This window comes from Balaenoptera ricei, chromosome 20 (genome assembly GCF_028023285.1).
Source record: "Balaenoptera ricei isolate mBalRic1 chromosome 20, mBalRic1.hap2, whole genome shotgun sequence".
In the NCBI taxonomy this organism is placed as follows: domain Eukaryota; kingdom Metazoa; phylum Chordata; class Mammalia; order Artiodactyla; family Balaenopteridae; genus Balaenoptera; species Balaenoptera ricei.
The window spans coordinates 23,806,764-23,833,637 of record NC_082658.1 but is presented as its reverse complement, the minus strand read 5'-3'; the positions used below and the strand labels follow the sequence as shown (position 1 = coordinate 23,833,637).

General features: G+C 37.6%; 1 protein-coding gene across 4 annotated transcripts in view; it reads right to left on the bottom strand.

The window, feature by feature from the left end:
- SPAG9 (sperm associated antigen 9) overlaps window positions 1-26,874 on the bottom strand; it is a 152,005-nt gene that overhangs the window by 108,945 nt on the left and 16,186 nt on the right. For all 4 annotated transcript variants that reach the window (XM_059908973.1, XM_059908974.1, XM_059908975.1 and 1 more), the window contains exon 2: window positions 143-263. In XM_059908973.1, the coding sequence (XP_059764956.1) occupies window positions 143-263 (121 nt within the window). The remainder of the gene's footprint in view (window positions 1-142; window positions 264-26,874) is intronic.

Genomic DNA, 26,874 nt, shown 5'->3' with positions numbered 1-26,874 from the left:
CACATGAAAATGTGAACAATAAAGAATAAACCAAGCTCCCAGGTCTCACTCTTCAGTGTGGGGTGACAATTCCAAGCATGTATCTGGAACCGTAGTCAAATGTCAGGATGAGTCATTCCACTCTTTAACATATTTTACTTACTCTGGTCAGCATAGTTTTTGGCCTTGAGTTCAAGTTGTCTTGTTTGAGATTCTAAAGATTCCACTCTGGTCTGTAAATCCTTTTTTTCCTGTTCTTGAGAGTCTTCAAATTCAATGAATTTCTAATAAAGAAGAAAAATACATTATGTTCATTAGATAAATGAAAAATTTTTAACATTATAAACCCATGTTTCTTGGTATCAAGAATCACAACTAGGCATTAACTACTCAAGAAGATCTCAGAATCATGAACTTAGGTTGATATTTAGTTTCTCTATAAAAATTAAGGTTTAGGGGACTTCCCTGGTGATCCAGTGGTTGAGACTCCATGTTTCCACTGCAGGGGACACGGGTTCGATCCCTGGTCAAGGGAACTAAGATCCTACATGCTGCACAGCACAGCCAAAAAATTAAAAAAAAAAAAAAAAAAAGTAATAATTAAGGTTTAAAATCTCCAAATATAGAAGGCAAAAGATGACAAAATAATATTTATGAAAGTGTCTCCAAATATAGAAGGCAAAAGATGACAAAATAATATTTATGAAAGTGTTTCCACTTCATTATAATAGGCATTCCAAAGAAAATACATAGAGATTGGTTCAAGATGGCGGAGTAGAAGGACGTGCTCTCACTCCCTCTTACAAGAACACCAGAATCACAACTAACTGCTGAACAATCATCGACAGGAAGACACTGGAACTCACCAAAAAAGATACCCCACATCCAAAGACAATGGAGAAGTCACAATGAGACGGTAGGAGGGGCAAAATCACAATAAAATCAAATCCCATAACTGCTGGGTGGGTGACTCACAAACTGGAGAACACTTATACCACAGAAGTCCACCCACTGGAGTGAAGGTTCTGAGCCCCACGTCAGGCTTCCCAATCTGGTGGTCCGGCAACGGGAGGAGGAATTCCTAGAGAATCAGACTTTGAAGGCTAGCGGGATTTGATTGCAGGACTTCGACAGGACTGGGGGAAACAGAGACTCCACTCTTGGAGGGCACACACAAAGTAGTGTGCTCGTCGGGACCCAGGGGAAGGAGCAGTGACCCCATAGGAGACTGAACCAGACCTACCTGCTAGTGTTGGAGGGTCTCCTGCAGAGGCGGGGGGTGGCTGTGTGTCACCGTGAGGACAAGGACACTGGCAGCAGAAGTTCTGGGAAGTACTTCTTGGCGTGAGCCCTCCCAGAGTCTGCCATTAGCCCCACCAAAGAGCCCGGGTATGCTCCAGTGTTTGGTCGCCTCAGGCCAAACAACCAACAGGGAGGAAACCCAGCCCCACCCATCAGCAAACAAGTGGATTAAAGTTTTACTGAGCTCTGCCCATCAAAGCAACAGCCAGCTCTACCCACCACCACTCCCTCCCATCAGGAAACTTGCACAAGCCTCTTTGATAGCCTCATCCACTAGAGGGCAGACAGCAGAAGCAAGAAGAACTACAATCCGGCAGCCTGTGGAACAGAAACCACATTCACAGAAAGATAGACAAGATGAAAAGGCGGAGGGCTATGTACCAGATGAAGGAACAAGAGAAAACCCCAGAAAAACAACTAAATGAAGTGGAGATAGGCAACCTTCCAGAAAAAGAATTCAGAATAATGATAGTGAAGATGATCCAGGACCTCGGAAAATGAATGAAGGCAAAGTTCAAGAAGATGCAAGAAATGTTTAACAAAGATCTAGAAGAATTAAAGAACAAACAAGCAGAGATGAACAGCACAATAACTGAAATGAAAAATACACTAGAAGGAATCAATAGCAGAATAACTGAGGCAGAAGAACAGATAAGTGACCTGGAAGACAGAATGGTGGAATTCACTGCTGCGTAACAGAATAAAGAAAAAAGAATAAAAAGAAATGAATACAGAGAGAGAGGAAGGACCCGAGAAAATATTTGAAGAGATTATAGTCGAAAACTTCCCTAACATGGGAAAGGAAATAGCCACCCAGGAAATAGTCCAGGAAGTGCAGAGAGACCCATACAGGATAAACCCAAGGAGAAACACGTCGAGACACATAGTAATCAAATTGGCAAAAATTAAAGACAAAGAAAAATTATTGAAAGCAGCAAGGGTAAAACGACAAATAACATACAAGGGAACTCCCATAAGGTTAACAGTTGATTTCTCAGCAGAAACTCTACAAGCCAGAAGGGAGTGGCATGATATACTTAAAGTGATAAAAGGGAAGAACCTACAACCAAGATTACTCTACCCCGCAAGGATCTCATTCAGATTCCATGGAGAAATCAAAAGCTTTACAGACAAGCAAAAGCTAAGAGAATTCAGCACCACGAAACCAGCTCTACAGCAAATGCTAAAGGAACTTCTCTAAGTGGGAAACACAAGAGAAGAAAAGGACCTACAAAAACAAACCCAAAACAATTAAGAAAATGGTCATAGGAACATACACATCGATAATTACCTTAAACGTGAATGGATTAAATGCTCCCACCAAAAGACACAGGCTGGCTGAATGGATACAAAAACAAGACCCATATATATGCTGTCTACAAGAGACCCACTTCAGACCTAGGGAAACATTCAGACTGAAACTGAGGGGATGGAAAAAGATATTCCATGCAAATGGAAATCAAAAGAAAGCTGGAGTAGCAATATTCATATCAGATAAAATAGACTTTAAAATAAAGAATGTTCCAAGAGACAAGGAAGGACATTACATAATGATCAAGGGATCAATCCAGGAAGAAGATATAACAATTATAAATATATATGCACCCAACATAGGAGCACCTCAATACATAAGGCAACTGCTAACAGCTCTAAAAGAGGAAAGCGACAATAACACAATAATAGTGGGGGACTTTAACACCTCACTAACACCATTGGACAGATCATCCAAACAGAAAATTAATAAGGAAACATAAGCTTTAAATGACACAATAGACCAGGTAGATTTAATTGATATTTATAGGACGTTCCATCCAAAAACAGCAGATTACACTTTCTTCTCAAGTGTTCATGGAACATTCTCCAGGATAGATCATATCTTGGGTCACAGATCAAGAAGCCTCAGTAAATTTAAGAAAACTGAAATCATATCAAGCATCTTTTCTGACCACAACGCTATGAGATTAGAAATGAATTAAAAATGTAAAAAGGACAAACACATGGAGGCTTAACAATACATTACTAAATAACCAAGAGATCACTGAAGAAATCAAACAGGAAATCGAAAAATACCTAGAGACAAATGACAATGAAAACATGATGATCCAAAACCTATAGGATGCAGCAAAAGTAGCTCTAAGAGGGAAGTTTACAGCTATACAAGCCTACCTCACGAAACAAGAAACAGCTCAAATAAACAATCTAACCTTACACCTAAAGGAACCAGACAAAGAAGAACAAACAAAACCCAAAGTTAGCAGAAGGAAAAAAATCATAAAGATCAGAGCAGAAATAAATGAAATAGAAACAAAGAAAACAATAGCAAAGATCAATAAAACTAAAAGCTGGTTCTTTGAGAAGATAAACACACTTGATAAACCATTAGCCAGACTCATCAAGAAAAAGAGAGAGAGGACTCAAATCAATAAAATTAGAAATGAAAAAGGAGAAGTTACAACAGACACGGCAGAAATACAAAGCATCCTAAGAGACTACTACAAGCAACTCTATGCCAATACAAGGGACAACCTGGAAGAAATGGACAAATTTTTAGAAAGGTATAACCTTCCAAGACTGAACCAAGAAGAAACAAAATATAAACAGACCAATCACAAGTAATGAAATTGAAACTGTGATTAAAAATCTTCCAACAAACAGAAGTCCAGGACCAGGTGGCTTCACAGGTGAATTCCATCAAACATTTAGAGAAGAGCTAACACCCATCCTTCTCAAACTCTTCCAAAAAATTGCAGAGAAAGGAAAACTCACAAACTCATTCTATGAGGCCACCATCACCCTGATACCAAAACCAGACAAAGATACTACAAAAAAAGAAAATTACAGACCAATATCACTGATGAATACAGATGCAAAAATTCTCAACAAAATACTAGCAAACAGAATCCAACAACACATTAAAAGGATCATACACCATGATCAAGTGGGATTTATCCCAGGGATGCAAGGATTCTTCAATATACGCAAATCAATCAATGTGATACACCATATTAACAAATTGAAGAATAAAAACCATATGATCATCTCAGTAGATGCAGAAAAAGCTTTTGACAAAATTGAACACCCATTTATGATAAAAACTCTCCAGGAAGTGGGCATAGAGGGAACCTACCTCACCATAATAAAGGCCATATACGACAAACCCACAGCAAACATCATTCTCAATGGTGAAAAACTGAAAGCATTTCCTCTAAAATCAGGAAAAAGACAACGATGTCCACTCTCACCACTATTATTCAACATAGTTTTGGAAGTCCTAGCCATGGCAATCACAGAAGAAACAGAAATAAAAGGAATACAAGTTGGAAACGAAGTAAAACTGTCACTGTTTGCAGATTACATGATACTATACATAGAGGATCCTAAAGATGCCACCAGAAAACTACTAGAGCTAATCAATGAATTTGGTAAAGTTGCAGGATACAAAATTAATGCACAGAAATCTCTTTGCATTCCTATTCACTAATGATGAAAAATCTGAAAGAGAAATTATGGAAACACTCCCATTTACCATTGCAACAAAAAGAATAAAATACCTAGGAATAAATCTACCTAGGGAGAAAGAAGATCTGTATGCAGAAAACTATAAGACACTGATGAAAGAAATTAAAGATGATACCAACAGATGGAAAGATATACCATGTTCTCGGATTGGAAGAATCAATATTATGAAAATGACTATACTACCCAAAGCAATCTACAGATTCACTGCAATCCCTATCAAATTACCAATGGCATTTTTTACAGAACTAGAACAAAAAATCTTAAAATTTGTATGGAGACACAAAAGACCCCGAATAGCCAAAGCAGTCTTGAGGGAGAAAAACGGAGCTGGAGGAATCAGACTCCCTGACTTCAGACTGTACTACAAAGCTACAGTAATCAAGACAATATGGTACTGGCACAAAAACAGAAACATAGATCAATGGAACAGGATAGAAAGCCCAGAGATAAACCCATGCACCTATGGTCAACTAATCTATGACAAGGAGGCAAGGATATAAAATGGAGAAAAGACAGTCTCTTCAATAAGTGGTACTGGGAAAACTGGACAGCTACATGTAAAAGAATGAAATTAGAATACTCCCTAACACCATACACAAAGATAAACTCAAAATGGATTAGAGACCTAAATGTAAGACTGGACACCATAAAACTCTTGGACGAAAACATAGGAAGAACACTCTTTGACATAAATCACAGCAAGATCTTTTTTGATCCACCGCCTACAGTAATGGAAATAAAAACGAAAATAAACAAATGGGACCTAATGAAACTTCAAAGCTTTTGCACAGCAAAGGAAACCATAAACAAGAAGAAAAGACAACCCTCAGAATGGGAGAAAATATTTGCAAATGAATCAACGGACAAAGGATTATTCTCCAAAATATATAAACAGCTCATGCAGCTCAATATTAAAAAAACAAACAACCCAATCAAAAAATGGGCAGAAGACCTAAATAGACATTTCTCCAAAGAGGACATACAGATGGCCAAGAACCACATGAAAAGCTGCTCAACATCACTAATTATTAGAGAAATGCAAATCAAAACTACAGTGAGGTATCACCTCTCACCAGTTAGAATGGGCATCATCAGAAAATCTACAAACAACAAATGCTGGAGAGGGTGTGGAGAAAAGGGAACCCTCTTGCACTGTTGGTGGGAATATAAACTGGTACAGCCACTATGGAGAACAGTATGGAGGTTCCTTAAACTAAAAATAGAATTACGATATGACCCAGCAATCCCACTACTGGGCATATGCCCAGAGAAAACCATAATTCAAAAAGACACATGCACCCCAATGTTCATTGCTGTGCTATTTACAATAGCCAGGTCATGGAAGCAACCTAAATGCCCATCGACAGACAAATGGATAAAGACGACGTGGTACATATATGCAATGGAATATTACTTAGCCATAAAAAGGAACGAAACTGGGTCATTTGTTGAGACGTGGATGGATCTAGAGACTGTCATACAGAGTGAAGTAAGTCAGAAAGAGAAAAACAAATATCATATATTAACACATATATGTGGAACCTAGAAAAATGGTACAGATGAACCGGTTTGTAGGGCAGAAATAGAGACACAGATGTAGAGAACAAAAGTATGGACGCCAAGCGGGGAAATCAGCGGGGGGGGGTGGGGGCGGTGGTGTGATGAATTGGGAGACTGGGATTGACATGTATACACTGATGTGTATAAAACGGATGACTAATAAGAACCTGCTGTATAAAAAAATAAATATAATTAAATTTTTAAAAAAGCGGAATTACTGTTAAAAAAAACATATACCTACTCCAAATATATAAATCCTTTAACTTAACTAGTATACTTACATATTCATCTGAGTTCAATACATAATTTTTTACATAATTTTGTATATAATATGTAAAGGAGAAAACTAAAGGATGGAATATCAATAAATATATTTAAACAATTATTTGATTAATGAACAGTCTTCTAAATTACCTGAACCATGTGCTAGAAATATTTCCACCAATCAAATTTAACTTACTAAAATCACTCTCATCATGGAGAGATTATCAATAAATCTCAGTCTTCATCTTGTTTTTTAAATTGTTTTATCTGCATCATTTGACAACTGATCACTCGCTCCTCCTTAAAACTTTTTTTTCTCCCAATTGGGTTTTTTCCTTGTTTTCCTTCCACTTTGCTGGCTGCTCCTTCTTGGTCTTTGTTTGTTCTTCCTCTTGTCCCCACCTTCTTAACACTGGCAAGCTCAGTCCCTGGACAACTCTTTCTCTTCGTTGTTTATTCTTATTCCCTGTGATCTCGTCCAATTTCAAAACTTTAAATACTAAATGAATGCTGACAACCTCCAAATTTCTAGCCCAGTCTCTAGCCCAGACTTGAATTCCAGATTTGTAATGTCCAGTTGCCTTCTGGACAACTCCATCTGAATGTCTAATAAGAACCTTAAACTTAACATGTCAAAGCTTGCTCCTCCTGGTCTTAGCTAGCTCATTAAATTACTGTGGTCAATTGGTCAGGCCCAAAATTCTACTCTTTCTCTAATACATGATATCCAATTCAACAGCAAATCTACCTTCAGATCTGACCACTTTTCATCATCTCCATCACCATCCTGGTCTGTGCCACCATTATCTATTGCCTGGATTAGTGCGGTAGCAATAGCCTCCTAACTGGCCTCCTTACTTCCACCGTTGTACCTCTACAATGCATTTTCCATACAGTGGTTAGGGTGACCCTTTAAAAAAATCAGATCAGTGTACTCCTCTGCTTGAAATCCTCTGATTGCTTGCGTTCTCCCAAAGTCCTTACCAGAGCCCCCCAGGACGAATACAATCTATCATCCTCTTACTTCTTTGACATCATCTTCTACTACTCTTCCCCCAGATATCCAAATAGCTTGCTCATCCTCACCTCCTTAACATCTTTGTTCAAATGTCAGCTTCTTACTAAGACTTTTTTTGCCCATCATATTTAAAACTGCAATACCCACTCCCTACTTCCCTTCCTGCTTTTTTTCTCTATTGCACTTATCCTCATCTAACATACTATATATTTTAGTAATTTATCTTATTTATTATCTGCCTTGCCTCACTAGAATGTAGGTTCCATGAGGGCAGGGATTTGTTTTGCTTGCTGTTGTTATTCCCAGTGCAAAGAATGATGATGGCACATAGCAGGTGCTCAAATATTTGTTAAACAAATGAATGAATAAATAAATGAAAAAACTTTCACAGTAAAAAAACTAAAACCCATAGAGAAAATTGGATAGTTCACAAATAAACTTAGATATCACTAAATACACTCTAGTTTTAATATGAAATTGGCTGTCTATTACCTACTTTATCTGTCCTGAAACTTTTTTTTTAATTTATTTATTTAATTTATTTCTTTTGGCTGCGTTGGGTCTTTGTTGCTGTGCGCAGGCTTTCTCTAGTTGTGGCGAGCAGGGGCTACTCTTCGTTGCGGTGCGCGGGCTTCTCATTGTGGTGGCTTCTCTTGTTGTGGAGCACGGGCTCTAGGCGTGCGGGCTTCAGTAGTTGTGGCATGCAGGCTCAGTAGTTGTGGCTCGCGGGCCCTTGAGCACAGGCTCAGCAGTTGTGGCACACAGGCTTAGTTGCTCCGCGGCATGTGGGATCTTCCTGGGCCAGGGCTCGAACCCATGTCCCCCGCATTGGCAGGCAGATTCTTAACCACTGTGCCACCAAGGAAGTCCCTGTCCTGAAACTTTTCAATCACTGTACTGGACATTGTTTTTTGTCTTGTACACACTGTCTTCCTTTGAGGAACTTCTCCCCAGTTTCATGCGAAATCTATTCAGTCCATGCAATTTGAATCATGAGGACTCCATCTCCCTACGGGTGGGCATATGACCTGAACCAGATTGATCAGAGTCCTCTCTGGGACATTTGCCAGTTTTTAGGAAGAATACTACCTCTCTTCCTCTGGAATCCCAAACTCTTAAGAATCTAGCAGGCTTAAGCTGCAGAGGGACATCCTTTTCAACAGGTGGAAAAGAGCATGCCTGAAAACAAAGCCAATGTTAAAGGAAAACAACAAGGGGGGAAAAACCCTAATTAAAGATACTACTTGAGTTCCTAGATTCAATATTTCCTGAGGCTGGCATTTCCCAATTGTTTTATTTTTTCAGTGACATAAACCAATAAATTCTATTTTATATAAGCTTGAGTTCGTTTCTATCACAAGAAACTAAAAGCATCCTAATATATTCAGCTACTTTCCCTCAAGAACCATTTTATTTTCTCATTTTATTAGCCAATATTTTTCTTATCTTTGAAGCTTGAAACCTCCAACATCTGAAACACTGGTTCTTAATCATTTGGAGCTCCACAGACTGATTTGGGAATTTGATATATCCATGCACCATGTTCCCCCAGAAGAAATGCCCTCACCCAACCCAAATTCTACCTATTTTTCTCAGAGGCTCAGAGGCCCTTTAAGCCCTTCCACAAACCCCACATTTAGCACCCCTGCCCTCTACTTTTCTGTGAAAATATTCCATATTTGTCATTGTTTATTTTTTGTAGAATATTAATCTAAAAATGATTACATAAAGGAGTAAAGGTTATAGTAAATGTAAGAAAAGAGGTTAACTTGACAAATCATTCATTCACTCAAGAAATAACTACTTTAAAAAGGGGAGGAGTGGGATTCCCTGGCGGGCCAGTGGTTACAACTCCACGCTACCACTGTAGGGGGCGCGGGTTCAATCCCTGGTCGGAGAACTAAGATCTTGTATGCCACGTGGCACAGAGGAAAAAAAAAGAAAGAAAGAAAGAAACGACTACTTACTATGTGCCAGGCACATGGAATATGACTGTGAGTATCACACTATCCCTGCCTTCCAAGGGTGTTCACTGGCTACAAACTGAATGCAGGCGTATGACACAAAGGTTACACTGAACAGAAAAGCAGCATTATGTAACAGGATGTTGCTGATGAAGTCTGAGTAAGTTATTTCAACATTTTACCTGGGGACAGAAGCAAAGACTAAGAATTAATAAGAAAATGTAATTATTTTTTGGCCTGCTTTGAAAATGATGCTCCCTTGGCTAACGGAACTGCCATATCTGGGCAAATAACCAGAAAGTCTTATTTCAGGCTTGTGTGCTATGGATAAAATGTTGTTTTAAAGAACATACAGCAGATGTTTACCAAGTAACACCTAAAATGCTGTGCTATTAAACTCCTAACAAAACTTTTACCCCTAACAGATTGGTGGTTGCCAGAGGCAGGGAGTGGACGCAGGGGATATGGGTGAAGGTGATCAAAGGGTACAAACTTCCACTTACAAGTCCTGGTGATATAATGCACAGCATGGTTACTATAGTTAAAAATACTACTGTATTGTATATTTGAAGGCTGCTAAGAGTAGATTTTTTTTTAAGTTCTCACCACACACAAAAAAAGTATGTGAAGTGATGGCAATGTGTTAACTAACTTTTTGTGGTAATCATTTTGCAACATATACCTTTATCAAATCATTAGTTGTACACTTTAAACTTACACCATATGTCAATTATTTCTCCATAAAGCTAGGAAAAAATCCAACTTTACCACTATCCCGCCTTTTCAGAACTCCTTTCTGAATGATAGAAGAAATATCGTCACAGACACACAGCTTCATTTCTTAGCGACCCAGTTTGGCTGCATAAGGGCATGAATAATCCAAAACTATTTAGCAGTCACTACTATATGCTTACTCTTCAAGCCGACCTACACCTAGATGGTTCAAGCTTCCGCTTTTTTCACATTTTATTACTTAAAGTAAATATCACCCTAAGTAAACAGGGCAAAAGAAGAGAGATTTTTTTTTTTCCCCAAAATGATGTGACCGTTTTTTGGACCGGCAGGGTTATTTATCTTCAAATGGAAATCTCTTGTTTCTGCAGTTTCCCTTCACAGGAAATGACTGGAAATAATGAAAATATTCCAAAGCAAATACATAATCCCAGGCCTCTCCTTTAAGCAAATTAAAACAGATAAACTTAGAGACGTCAAAATGAACTGTTTCTCTCAAGGGTATATGTTTTTTCCTTTCTTATTCTAAACAGTGGATCTTAAGCTTTTTGGAATCATGAACTGCTTTGAGAATCTTATGAATATAGACCTTTCCCCAAGAAAATAAATATATGAAGCAGGGAATTCCCTGGTGGTCCAGTGGTTAAGAATCTGCCTTCCAATGCAGGGGATGTGGGTTCGATCCCTGGTCGGGGAACTAAGATCCCACATGCCTCGGGGCAACTAAGCCCGTGCGCTGCAACGAAGACCCTCACAGCCAAAAATAAATAAATAAATAAATGAGAAGAATTACAAAGTATTAAAAAATATATATGAAGCAAACTATTCATTCAATTTCAGTGCATCTTCAAGCTCTATAAGAAATCAAGAATGATTTTCCCCATTTAATAAAAATTATAAATGTTGATTGTTGATTTTTAAAAATAAGTTTTAAAATTTCTCTCTTGAAAAATCCCATTTTGTTTGTTTGTTTATTTGGAGGAGGTGGGCTGCACCACGCGGCTTGCAGGATCTCAGTTCCCCGACCAGGGATTGAACCCGGGCCATGGCAGTGAAAGTGCCGAATCCTAACCACTAGACCACCAGGGAACGCCAGAAAATCCCAATTTTAAATGTGTATTAAATCTTGGTTTGGAAATGTACAGCTGCCACCTTCATTTAAAATGCTAATCACTATTGCACAACAAAAATAAATATGCCTCAGTTCTGATAAAGTATGTTAATAGATCACACAGGGCACTGAAAGCCTGGTAGGATAAACACTTCTTTTTTTTTAATATTTATTTATTTATTTTATTTATTTATTTTTATTTTTGGCTGCATCGGGTCTTCGTCGCAGCACGCAGGGCGGGATGTTTTAGTTGCAGCGCGCGGGCTCTTCATTGCAGCGCGAGGGCTTCTCTCTAGTTGTGGCGCACGGGTTTTCTTCTCTAGTTGTGGCACTCGGGCTCAGTAGTTGTGGTGTGCAGGCCCAGTTGCCCCGCGGCATGTGGGATCTTAGTTCCCCGACCAGGGATCGAACCTGCGTCCCCCGCACCAGAAGGCAGATTCTTCACCACTGGACCACCAGGGAAGTCCTGATAAACACTTCTTAATAGCCTTCAAAGAGTAATCAAGAAAAAGTAACAAATGATTGAAATTATCTAAATTCTCATCCAAGAAACTTATCTGTCAAACAGGCTAGTTTTTAGCCACTGTTTTGTGAAATATCCCTGATAACATAGATAACCTTGGGAACAGACGTTGCTATAGGGCAGGGTAACTCAAAAACACAATACTGATAATAAGTACAAAAAACTTCAGAAGATGACCTGGTTCTATATGGCACTTCGCAATAATATGAAAGTGAGAAACATAAAAATTTAAGAAAAAGAAAATTGGAATAGAAATAGAGAAGGTGCCATGAAATTCAATCAGCTGCTAAAATAAGACTGTTAGCAGAAAAAGGTTTAGATTCCTGGTCCTAATAGAGTCCTTTTTCCTGGGTGTGGGTTAGAGGTAGAGCATAAGGGAGGTAATGAGAACTGTTTCTTTTTTCTGTTCCTAACCTTCTCATACTATAGTGAAAATAATCAGGCAATAGCTGGCATGGATTACACTAAGTAGAAAGTTCTCCAACAAGCCTTTCTACTTCTCTTCTATGCTCAGAGATCTTAGGTGGGCTAGTTAGCATATGTGAGTACTGCTGAACCTCTTTGTAACTTTGTAGACTACAACCACGTCTGACTCTTGTTTTAAAGTCTTCTTAACTTACTTCAAAAAACATGTCTGCTTTCTACTCCTGTATTTTCAGCTTAACACACAAACTGAGATAATATAAAAATAGGAACATAGCTCATTCTATCACTTTCTAGTCAAAGAAAAATTGTTGTCACAATTAAATAAAACCACACACTTATTTACAATGACTGTTCTCCAGATGCTGGTAGAAATATAGAATAGGCAGTGAGGTAGTACAAAGATATTTCTTACAAACTACTAGGTAATGACATTCATAAGATTTACTCTTAACTTAAATAACATATTAACTAAAAATTCTTTATCCACCCAACCAGTCCAAGCACTTACTTCATGATAGCCACCAAAGAAACACAGTAAACAGTTATCAACATAACATGCTAAGTACTACAATGCAAGCAAGTATAAGGGGAATAGAAACGTAGAGAAATAAGCAGCTGAATCTGTTTTAAAAAAAGAGAAGCCCTTTCAACTGACTTTAAAAGAAACAGTTTATCTAACAAAGCGGGGTAAAGACACTCCAGGCAGAGGTAACAGCACATGCAAAGGCATAGAGGCATAAAGATCGGCATGTTCGTTATGTCCAGGGAGATAAAATTCGGGATTGGAATTTCAGTAAATGATGTAACGGGTAAACCATTAGCCAAAGAATATGTTGGGGAATCTCTCCTCTGACTCACAAAGGGAATAAGTGGGCAAATAAGATTCCATTTATCCATCCACCCTTTCAACACACAACTTGAGTATTCTAAGGTGCTGAGAATGTAGTAGCTTACAAAACAGATCTGCTCCCTATGCTCCATTGCTTGAAATTTGGCAGAAGAAAACAGACTTTAAATATGTGTAACTGACGGGAATTCCCTGGTGGCCTAAGTGGTTAGGACTCAGCACTTTCACTGCAGGGGGCCCGGGTTCAATCCCTGGTTAGGGAACTAAGATCCCTCAAGCTGTATGATACAGCCAAAAAAAAAAAAAAAAAAAAGTAACTGACAAAAGACTGATTTGTGAAGATAAGTTAACACAAAAGTTGCCAGATGAGGTTAATGCTGATAAGGGATGGCTGGTATCTCTGTTACTTTTTTGCAGCAGCAGCAGCAGCAGCAGTCATAGTTTATTTGGTAAATAAATCAAATCAGTACACTATATTACATGTTTCACAATACAGAGAACTGTGTCTTTTTCATAGAGTTAAAAGTTGAGGGCTTCCCTGGTGGCGCAGTGGTTGAGAGTCTGCCTGCCAATGCAGGGGACACGGGTTCGAGCCCTGGTCTGGGAAGATCCCACATGCCGCGGAGCAACTGGGCCCGTGAGCCACAACTACTGAGCCTGCGCGTCTGGAGCCTGTGCTCCGCAACAAGAGAGGCCGCGATAGTGAGAGGCCCGCGCACCGCGATGAAGAGTGGCCCCCGCTTGCCACAACTAGAGAAAGCCCTCGCATAGAAACGAAGACCCAACACAGCCATAAATAAATAAAATAAATTTTTAAAAAAAGTTGAAAACTGCAAAACACTTTTTTAACCATTTGTTTTTATTTTCAGAGAGACAATTTTTTTTTTTTTGGAGTATAGTTGATTTACAGTGTTGTGTCAGTTTCAGGTGTACAGCAAAGTGAATCAGTAATACATATACATATATTCCACTCTGTTTTTAGATTCTTTTTCCATAGAGGCCATTACAGAGTATTGAGTAGAGTCTGTTACTTTCTAAGTGACATCAACATGGGATAACAACACAACCTTGGTTTACAACTCAGTCTCAGGCTCAGGCTTATATATGATGTGATACTTGCCAAGACTTTCTGAAATGAGGAGTTAACATTTCAAACTCTGAATACAAAATGAGACTTTAAAAAATTATAGTTCAAGTTCACACACAATACAACCACACTGTAATCACATGACACAAGAAATAGTACAAGATATCCGAAAAGTGTATAATGGCAAACTAACTTGATATGACTCAAGGAAGACATTCCTGAGACATTGAAACTGAGACCTGAAGGCTAAAAAAAAAAGTTTATAACGTAAAGCGCAAAAAGTTCATCAAGCTGAAAGAAACCAAGGAAGTCCAGAATGGCCAAGCTTAGAGATTTGGGAGAAAGAATGGCCTGAGATGAGGATGGAACGTAGATAAAGAACAAATCATATAGGGCCTTACAGGATACTGGATCACATTAAGGATGTTTAAATCCACTCATACCTTGAAAAGCTCAGTCTGTGAGGATACGGAGAATGGGCTGTGCTGAGAAGGGAACAAGAGTATTTGAAGGGAGACCAAAGGTTACCACAGTAATGAGAGATGATTACGTGCAGTAGCAGTGAGGATGGAGAGATGAGGAAGAATTCAAGATATTTTGGAGGTAAATAAACAGGATTGGTGACTGAATGAATGTAAAGGAGAAGAGAGAAGGAAAGCTCAGGAAAAAGTTTAGCTTTCTGATTTGGCCAATGGTGAGGATGGTGGTATCGCTTACCTAGGATAAACAGACGGGGGAGAGGTATGGGTAATATAATAGAACTGATTTTTAATATCAAGGTGAGCTACCTGTGAGGTATTCAAGCGTACCATATGGAATATTTATTTGTAAAGGTATCTCATTATTAGGAGTGTAACTGGTACAACCCACGTGGAAGTTAGCAACGTGGATCAAAGTCCTTAAAGAATGTATGAAAAGAGTGTTACTTTTATCATACTTTAAGAGCTTTGATATATAACGTTATATATAGTGTGATCCTACATTTACAAACTGGAGGAAAAAGAAGTAGGCAAAAAGAAAAGCTTTGGAGGCATATATTAAAATGGCTGTTTAGCAGTGGTGGGATTTAGGATGACTTTATCTTTCTTTAACAGCCTTATTCTTAAGTAGTGTAAGGTCTTCCCTGGCAGTCCAGTAGTTAAGACTCTATGCTTTCACTGCGGAGGGTGTGGGTTCAACCCCTGGTCAGGGAACTATGGTCCCCCATGCCACGCATCGCAGCCAAAAAAGAAAACAAACAAAAAAAACAAACAAAAAAACACAGCATTTTTAGGCAAAGTAATTAGAATTTTGGAGGCTCTACCCTAGCCAGAGACATTTTAAAGAAGAAAAAAAAAAAGTAAATGAATGCTCATAAGAAGCCTATAAACATTCATAATTGATTTAATGTGACAACTTCTGCCAGAGGCATAACTTTATAAAGATCGTCACCCTCCACTACATTTGACAAATGGTGGAGGTAGGGCAATATCAAAATCAAGGCAAGTGAGGGGCAGTTTTTCAAATTACAAAACCGTCCTACCCCTGGAGAATTCTGGTTACTCCCTCCAAGCATAGGAGAGTTTGTTAGATCCCTCAGATATGCTGGTGTAGAGCACACATCTCCCGCCAACCCCTCTGTCTGTCTCTCTCCCTCTCTGTTTCTCTCTCACGCTTTTTTAAAAAAGTGTTGGGAGTGGGATAAGAGCCCATGAATGGGCTTTTTTAGCATGTGTTATAAATACATCTTCACTGGATACCCCTTCTCCTCTCAATAACTAATTAGCCAGCAACAAACGTAACTCCAGACAGAACTCTCCTGGGAGCAACCAGACACTGTTTAAAACAAAACAAAACAAAAAAAGGCAGTAGACAATACACACTCACGTCAGGATCTAAAAAGAACAAGCAAAATGGTTTCAAGTCCAGATGGCTTATAGGGGCTGTTTTGCCCCACTGTTCTGGAGAAAAACAAATACTTTGAAAAGGCAAGCTCCCTAAATTTAAAAAAAAAAAAAAAAAAAAAATCCCTAGACACTGTTGTTTATTGGAGAAAGATGTCAAGAGACAAAAAACAAAAACAAACAAAAACCCACAACCTTTAAAAAAGCAACTTTGAATATAGTAGTTCTCTAAAAAATACCACCAAATAAAAGGCTGACTTACTGCTCAGAATCCAGCCAGATATTATCCACCCCCCATTTACTCTACAGAGTGGGGGAAGGAAAATATTTCCATTATTTTAAATAATCATTGCTATCAGTTAAGTTCAGTTAAATGTAATTGTTTTTCAATGTAGTATCTTTTAAGAAATAAGAGGATAAACCATATTATTAAACAATGCCTGAGGGATGTGATTCCCCGCCCCCCCAATCCCAAATGTGGAAAAAAATTTCTAATACAAATGACTCCATTTCTTCAAAGCTAAATAACAAGGGGGTAGAAAAGGAGAACAGTTACAGATTAAGAGATGCTTAAGAGGCATCTTAAACCAAGTATAAATATGTGGACCATCTTCTTTCAACCCTAACTGAAACAACCAACTATAAAATTACATTTATGAGACAATTGGGGAAATGTGAACACTCATTAAATATTAGCTATTATTAAGAATAATCATTTATAGAACCATTTCCCAATCCTTAATGAAATAACAGGGAATATCCAGTCACTATGCAGATTCTCCTGGTTGTCTCACAAATGCTTTTATAGTCAGGATCCAAACAAAGTCCTTATGTTGCATTTGGATGATATATCTCTTAGGACTCTCTTAAACTACAGATTCCCCAGTCCTTTTCACCCAATGGTCTTAGTAGCCATTGATGATCTTAGAGGGAATACTATAAAACTATTGTAAAGTATAATTTAGATCTATCCAGACACAGGTTGTTGCCAGTTATGAGTAAATGAAACTGAACAGGCAATTCATAGAAAAGGATCACATTAGTGATCTGAGAAAAGCAAATTAAAACAAGAGATTATTTCACACACATCAGAGTGGCAGCAAAACCCAGAAAGTCTGACAGTATTGAGTGTTGGCAAAAATACAGGAAAATAACTCTTATACACTACTGGTGGGAATATAAATCACTACACCCCTTTTGACAAGAAATGTGGCCATATCTTTTTAAGTTTACAAACACATATCTTAAAAATTGGCATCTTTATTTCTTCATCGAAGTATACATCTTCAATGCAGCCACTACAGAAAACAGTATGGAGATTCCTCCAAAAAAAATAAGAATAGAACTACCATATGACCTAGCTATTCCACTTCTGGGTATTTATCTGAAGAACATGAAAACATTATTTCAAAAGGATAAATGCACCACTGTGTTCATTACAGCATTATTTGCAATAGCCAAGATATGGAAATAACCTAAGTATCCATCAATGGATGAACTGATAAAAAGATGTGGTATATATATATATATAATACATATATATACACATACATACATATACATACATACAGTGGAATACTACTCAGCCACAAAAAGAATGAAATCCTGCCATTTGCAACAACATGGATGGATCTTGAGGGTATTATACGAAGTGAAATAGGTTGGATGGAGAAAGACACCATATTTCACTCATGTGTAGAATCTAAAAAATAAAACAAATGAACAGGCAAAATAAAATAAAAACAAACTCATAGATACAGAGAACAGATTAGTGGTTACCACAAGGCAAGGGGATTGTGGGTGGGTGCAATGGGTGAAGCAGGTCAACTGTATGGTGATGGATGGTTATACTTGTGGTGACCACTCTGTGGTGACCACTCTGTAGTGTATACAGATGCTGAACTATTAATGCTATATATCTGAAACATTAAAAATAAAAAAATAGATTAATAAAGTATATATATTTGAGAAGCTCTTAGGTATGCACTGAATGTTACCACATTCAATGTCTATAGTATATTATGTAGTAAAATATAGGAAATAACTCAAAACTTTCATCAGTTGAAGAATGAACAGTGATATTCACATGATGGAATACACAGCAGTTAAAACAACTAGATACATATGTATGTACATCATGGATGGATCTAAAAAACATTGAATACAAAAAGCAAACTGCAAAATTATATGAAAATGTAACAGGATTTCGAAAAAACTATTTATCCTCAAAATAATCCCAAAGCAATACTCTATATAGTTTATAGATATACATATATGTAGTGAATGTCTAAAAACAAGAAATAGAAGGACATAAACCAAATTCATGCTGTCACCTTTGTTCTCCTTCCAGTACCACTTCTCTCCCAGAAGGTGACTTTCCCTTTATCTTTAATGTTCTGTATCTTTTACTTAAGATAAATATTTTAAGTAGAAATAAACCGCTAATATTTTACCCTTCATAGTATGTAGATGGTTATTTTTTACATTAATGTATTTAGTTTTCTATTATTTACTTTAGTTTTTTTTTTAAAGAATGAAGAAAGGTCCACGGTGGCAGCAGGGAAAAAAATTAATAAAAAGAATGAAGAAGGTCTTACGCTTCTAGTAAGCATATGTTTGAGCTTCTCTTAAGCAATCATTCTCCATCTTAGGATTGAGGCAGTTATAATCACAAATACCCTGAGAGACTTTTTCCAAATATTACAGGCCAGCACAGCAGCACTTCTTACAAGCAGTCTGATACACCTGTGGGGGTGGCGGTGGGAAGGTTTAAAGAACTGATTATTTGGGAACCTTCCCCCAGGTGGTTGGGGGTACTTCCTATTGTAATGAGAAATCAGGAAGGGCGGATGAACCCAGGATGGGCCTTGACTTTCAAACTCCCCTTGAGGCCTCAAACCAATTCCTAACTACGTTTTGCCTACAGGTGGTTATGATCCAACTGCTCAGTGTGGACAAGGAAAGATGTCCAAGATGTCTTATCAGTTAAAAATAAGGTCATGTAGGGACGTCCCTGGTGGTCCAATGGCTAAGACTCCGTGCTCCCAATGCAGGGGGCCCGGGTTCGATCACTGGTCAGGGAACTAGATTCCACATGCTGCAAATAAGAGTTCACATGCCACAACTAAAAGATCACGCATGCCGCAACTGAAGATCCTGCAGGCGGCAACAAAGATCCCACATGCTGCAACTAAGACCCGGTGCAGGCAAATAAATAAATAAATGTTTTTAAAAAAATAATAAAATAAAGTCATGCTACAACATACTACATACATTATGATTTCATTAATTTAAAATATACTCATATATGAAAAAGTATCTGAAAGACTGTGTATCAGGCCATTAGTAGTAAGCTCTCTAACAGGCAGGATTCTAGAAGTATTTCAGTAACGTTTCTGTTTTGTTTTGTTTCTTTTTTTTATAAGAGCATGTAATATTTTGTCTGTAAACAAGAAAAATAAGTAAATTAAAACAAATAAACCATTAGATGAAATAATAGCCAAACAAGTACGCCATGTGAAGGAATTTTACTCACTGCCCAAAATATCATGCATAATTGTATAAATGTAGTAGAACACAACCATTTATTCAACATGAGCTTCACTATTCTTGCATCTGTGTATTTTATATTCCTTATTGTCCTTGTGACTAATCACCACAGCAGAGAACAATTCATTTTCTACTGTCTTACCCAAAAACACAAGAAGAGAAACTCACTGGCCTAAGACAAAGGCTATCAAGCAGGAATTGATTACCACACTGATAAAGCTTGAAAAACTGCAGAACAATGAAGTCTGCTACATTTGCCAAGTAATGCTTTACTGACTTTGTTTTACAGTTTTGTGCTTCTACAGGCATGTGATCAATAGTTTACATTTCTAACATTAATTTGCAGATCTTAAAGCTTGACAATGTGGTTTATTTCAAACCTGACTCTGTTATGAAAATATTCTTCTATTACTAAAAATAATCAGAAAATGTCATCCTGAAAAAAACTAATATTATTGAAGAACATTTAGAAAACATCTACAAAGAAAAAAATAGTGAATAATCATTTCTAGACAGCTGTTTTTCTATTTTCTTAAATGTTTAATGGGAATTTTCAAAAATGCATTAAAATGGAGAGAAAAATGGTATAAACCCCTGCATACCACCACCGAATTTCAACAATTATCAGCACATGGCAAATCTTGTTGTTATCTGTATTCATCCTCTTTTCCCCGAACAAACCGCAACATCATATGATTTCACTATAAATACACTAGTATGTACAGTATTAAAGATACACTTTATTTTTTTTTATTGGAGTATAATTGCTTTACAATGCTGTGTTAGTTTCTGCCACACAGCAAAGTGAATCAGGCATATGCATACACACATCCCCTGCCTCTTGGACCTCCCTCCCCCCTCATCCCAACCAACTAGGCCATCATAGAGCACCGGCTGAGCTCCCTGTGCTATACAGCAGGTTCCCACTAGCTATCAATTTTACACATCGTTAGTCTATTTATGTCAAACCTAATCTCCCAATTCATCCCACACTCCCCTTCCCCCGTGTCCACACGTCCGTTCTCTACATCTACCTTTCTATTCCTGCCCTGCAAATAGTTGCATCTGTACCATTTTTCTAGATTCCACATATATGCATTAATATACAATATTTGTTTGTCTCTTTCTGACTTACTTCACTCTGTATGACAGTCTCTAGGTCCATCCACATCTCTACAAATGACCCAATTTCATTTCATTTTATGGCTGAGTAATATTCCATTATATATACCACATCTTCTTAAACCATTCATCTGTCGATGGACATTTAGGTTGTTTCCATTTCCTGGCTATTGTAAATAGTGCTGCAGTGAACACTGGGGTACATGTGTCTTTTTGAATTATGGTTTTCTCAGGGTATATGCCCAGTAGTGGGATTGCTGGGTCATATGGTAGTTCTATTTTTAGTTTTTTAAGGAACCTCCATACTGTTCTTCACAGTGGCTGTGTCAGTTTACATTCCCACCAACGGTGCAAGAGGGTTCCCTTCTCTCCACACCCTCTCCAGCATTTACTGTTTGTAGATTTTCTGATGATGGCCAATCTGACCAGTGTGAGATGATACCTCATTGTAGTTTTGATTTGCATTTCTCTAATAGTTAGTGTTGTTGAGTATCTTTTCATGTGCCTCTTGGCCATCTGTATGTCTTCTTTGCTGAAATGTCTATTTAGGTCTTCCACCCATTTTTTGATTGGGTTGTTAGTTTTTTTGATATTGAGCTGCATGAGCTGTTTGTATATTTTGGAGATTAATCCTTTGTCTGTTGCTTCATTTGCAAATATTTTCTCCCATTCTGTGGGTTGTCTTTTTGTCTTGTTTATGGTTTCCTTTGCTGTACGAAACCTTTTAAGTTTCATTAGGGCCCATTCACTTATTTCTGTTTTTATTTTCATTACTCTAGGAGATGGGTCAGAAAAGATCTTGCTGTGATTTAAGTCAAAGAGTGTTTTTCCTATGTTTTCCTGTAAGAGTTTTATAGTGTCCGGTCTTACATTTAAGTCTTTAATCCATTTTGAGTTTATTTTTGTGCATGGAGTTAGGTAATGTTCTAATTTCATTCTTTTACATGAAGTTGTCCAGTTTTCCCAGCACCATTTATTGAAGAAGCTGTCTTGTCTCCATTGTATATTCTTGCCTCCTTTGTCATAGATTAAGTGACCATAGGTGTGTGGGTTTATCTCTGGGCTTTCTATCCTGTACCACTGATCTATATTTCTGTTTTTGTGCCAGTACCATACTGTCCTGATTACTGTAGCTTTGCAGTATAGTCTGAAGTCAGGAAGCCTGATTCTTCCAGCTCTGTTTTTCTTTCTCCAGCTCTGTCTTTTGTGTTTACATACATACAAATATAAGTTTTTGTTCTAATTCTGTGAAAAATGCCATTGGTAGTTTGATAGGGATTGAATTGAATCTCTAGGTTGCTTTGGGTAGTAGTATAGTCATTTTCACAATATTGATTCTTCTAATCCAGGAGCATGGGATATCTCGCCATCTGTTTCTGTCATCTTTGATTTCTTTCATTAATGTTTTATAGTTTTCAGAGTATAGGTCTTTCACCTCCTTAGGTAGGTTTATTCCTAGGTATTTTATTCTTTTTGTTGCAATGGTAAATGGGAGTGTTTCCTTAATTTCTCTTTCTAATCTTTTGTTGTTAGTGCATAGGAATGCAAGAGATTTCTGTGCATTAATTTTGTATTCTGCAACCTTACCAAATTCATTGATTAGTTCTAGTAATTTTCTGGTAGCATCTTCAGGATTTTCTGTGTATAGTATCATGTCATCTGCAAACAGTGACAGTTTTACTTCTTTTCCAATTTGTATTTCTTTTTCTTCTCTAATTGCCGTGGCTAGGACTTCCAATACTATGTTGAATAATAGTGGCAAGAGTGGACATCCTTTTCTTGTTCCTGATCTTAGAGCAAATGCTTTCAGTTTTTCACCATTGAGAATGATGTTTGCTGTGGGTTTGTCATATATGGCCTTTATTATGTTGAGGTAGGTTCCCTCTATGCCCATTTTCTGGAGAGTTTTTATCATAAACAGGTGTTGAATTTTGTAAAGAGCTTTTTCTGCGGCTATTGAAATGATCATATGGTTTTTATTCTTTAATTTGTTAATATGGTGTATCACACTGATTGTTTTGCGTATATTGAAGAATCCTTGCATCCCTGGGATAAATTCCACTTGATCATGGTGTATGATCTTTTTAATGTGTTCTTGGATTCTTTTTGCTAGTATTTTGTTGAAGATTTTTACATCTATGTTCATCAGTGATATCGGTCTGTAATTTTCTTTTTTTGTGATATCTTTGTCTGGTTTCGGTATCAGGGTGATGGTGGCCTCATAGAACGAGTTTGGGAGTGTTCCTCCCTCTGCAATTTTTTGGAAGAGTTTGAGAAGGATAGGTGTTAACTCTTCTCTAAATATTTGCTAGAATTCGCCTGTGAAGCCATCTGGTCCTGGACTTTTGTTTGTTGGAGATTTTTAATTACAGTTTCAAATTCATTACCTGTGATTGGTCTTTTAATATTTTCTAATTCTTCCTGGTTCAGTCTTGGAGAGTTGTGCCTTTCCAAGAATTTGTCCTGCTCCCAATGCAGGGGGCCTGGGTTTGATCCCTGGTCAGGGAACTAGTTTCCGCATGCTGCAACTAAGAGATTGCATGCCGCAACTAAAGATCCCATATGCCACAACTAAAGATTCCCTGTGCCACAACTAAAGATCCTGCATGCCGCAACGAAGATCCCACATGCCACAACTAAGACCTGGCACAGCCAAATAAATAAATTAATAAATTTAAACAAACAAACAAACAAAAAGTAAAAAGATAACCCACAGAATGGGAGAAAATATTTGTAAATCATATATCTAATAAGAGACTTCTATATACACATAATGTAAAATTATTCAGCCTTAAAAAGGAATGAAATTATTATACATGCTACAAAATGGATGAGCTCTAAAAACATGCTAAGTGAAACAGGTCAAACTTAAAAGGGCAAATATTATATGATTCCATTTATATGAGGTTCCTAGGATAGTCAAATTCATTCAGACAGAAATAGAATGGTAGTTTCCAGGGGTTAGGAGAAGGAGGAAACTGGAGTTATTGTTTCATGGGTATGGAGCTTCAATTTGGATGATGAAAAAGTTCTGGAGATGGAGGGTGGTGAGGTTGCACAACAATGTGAATGTACTTAATACCACTTAATTATACACTTAAAAATTGTTAAAACGGGGGACTTCCCTGGCGGTCCAGTGGTTAAGACTTCACCTTCCAATGCAGGGGGTGCGGGTTCAATCCCTGGTTGGTGACCTAAGATCCCACATGCCTCGGGGCCAAAAAGCAAAACATAAAACAGAAGCAATACTGTAACAAACTCAATAAAGACTTTAAAAATGGTTCACATCCAAAATCTTTTTAAAAAACTGTTAAAACGGCAAAATTTTTTACGTATATTTTACCACAATAAAAAAATTTACGGAAAAAAAACATGGTGGCAACTATATAAAGTGAAATAATTTTCACAGAAGAAAAAACCATGTTAGCCTATTTAAAACAAATGCAGGGACTTCCCTGGAAGTCCAGTAGTTAAGACTCTGAGCTTCCAATGCAGGGGGCACAGGTTCGATCCCTGGTCAGGGAACTAAGATCCCATGGGCCGCACGGCACGGCCGGAAAAAAAAGCCAAACATGACGGCACAGTCCTTTACTTTCTGACCCCTGATTAGCTATTCAACCTCAGTTTTTGTCACTCACCTATGTAAATACACAGAAGAACGTGTGTATTTTTTAAAGAACATATGGATAACTAGTATTTACTACTTAAATATATTAAAAAAAAAATGTTATGTTTTGTAGTTCTCTGAATACATCACACACTTTCAAACCTCCCATACTTTGACTCAGTGACACATAACACAGTTAAATGCCACCCTGTCTCTGTGAAGTGTCCCGCAGGTTGACTTAGGCTTTTAGCATCTTGTACATACAGTACTTGCTAAGCAGAGCAACAGATGAGTGGGTAATTTCTGTCAAATGTTTCCCAAATCAAATCACAGCAAACAAGTACAAGTAGACTATTTTCACAGTAGAACCAAAGACAAACACTAGTCTTTTTAAAAAGTTACTTTTCTGGTTTTACAAAAGCCTATTTGATTCCACAATTCTGTGCAACCTGTTTAACTTTTTAAAAGGTATTTGTTTTTGAATAGGCAGCAGTAACCAAAAAATGAGGCAAGGGCAACAAAATAACTGAAAGAAAATTTAAATTGAGTATCTGATAATTAAAATTAGAAAGTTTATTTATACCATATTAGCCTAGAAGATGCTTTTAATCAATATAGATCTCAATGCCTAAGAAATAAATGTTCACTATTCTTCAGAATAAACTTGTCTTCAAAAATATCAATGTTGTTTTACTAACCATTTTATTTGTTACTATAGGGTACTATTACTGTATCCTAATTAGAAATGTCTATCAAAAGTTCTAAGTAAAAATTAAAAATTAAGTTTTGGCACTTAACTTGTCATTTCTGTGGCAAGTTTATTCAGATAGAAGAAATTATTTCTCAATCAGTAACTTAGAAATAAATATTTGTGGCTAAAATAAATTAAAAAACAATCAGAGCCTTCTGTCATGTGAGGACACAGTGAGAATACCGCCGGGAAGTGGGTCCTCATCAGATACCAAATCTGCCAGCACGATGACCTTGGACTTCCCAGCTTCCAGAACAGTTGGAAATAAATATTTGTTGTTAAAGCCACTTAAACTATGGTATTTTTGTTATAGCAGCCTGAGCAGACGAAGAGAGAACAGATGTGGTTGACACCACTTCTTCTCCCCTCTTTTTCTCTTGAAAGCAGACTTGATGTCCAGAGTTCTGAAAACTACTTTTTAACCATGAAGTATATTACAAGAGGTCTCAGAGTCTTGGCCTGGACTTTGATGCCATCACTCCCTATCTCCAAATTTCTTGCTGTGAGGGAAAAAAAAAAAAAAAAATCAGAGAGGGAATTTCCTGGCAGTCCAATGGTTAGGACTCTGTGCTTCTACTGCAGGGGGCATGGGTTCGATCTCTGGTTGGTGAAGTAAGATCCTACAAAGCTGCGTAGCAGAGCCAAAAGGAAAAAAGACAACCAGAGAATCATGGTGCTAACATGACTTTTAAGATCACCTAGGCCAACCTTTGCTAATGCAGAAGTAATCTCTACAATACTCTGACAATAGTTTCAATGATCTTAATATTTCAATTTTTAAAATGCCTAAATATTTCTAGACTATCTACTATGTATAGGACAATGTAGGTAAAGTTTCTGTAATAACTATACTCAGGAGAAGTCACTTTTTCTGTATATGCCTAAGTCAAAGGACTTATTGAAGAACTTTTTGGAACTTTTTGGAAGTTTTATTTAGCATAATTTGGCTCCAACAGTAAGGACAATAATTTGAATGCACAAAAGAGAATTTTAAACAGCTAGGCTTTGCAATTTGACCTTTAGCATACTTATCTATCCACCATCCAACCAACCAACAAATATCTAATACCTACTGCATCCCAGTAGTTTAGTTGGGGAATTAAAGCAATAGGTTAGTTAGGTAAAACACTGAAAGTACTATGAGAGGAGAAGGACAGTATGCTGTGGGAAGACATAAAATGGGTACAATCCAAACTTGAGTGTCATAAAAGGCATTCCTGAATTGAAACTTGAAAGATGAATAATGGCAGCCAGGCAATAGAAGAGAAAGAGAGTGCCAAGCAAAGAGGCAGCTTTCAAGAACGCCTGGAGAAAATGCCTTTTGCATAACAAACTCAAGGTGTTCAGTATGGTTCTAAAAGGAAAAGATTAGACTGGTAAAATAAGGAGCAGCCAGATTACAAGGTCCTGTACGTTAGAAACTTTAGTCATTTCAAGAACTTTAGACAGAGCCACGAAAGACTTTTTTTTTTTAATACATCCTGACTTTTTAATTTATTTATTTATTTTTGGCTGTGTTGGGTCTTCGTTTCTGTGTGAGGGCTTTCTCTAGTTGCGGCGAGCGGGGGCCACTCTTCATCGCGGTGCGCGGGCCTCTCACTGTCGCGGCCTCTCTTGTTGCGGAGCACAA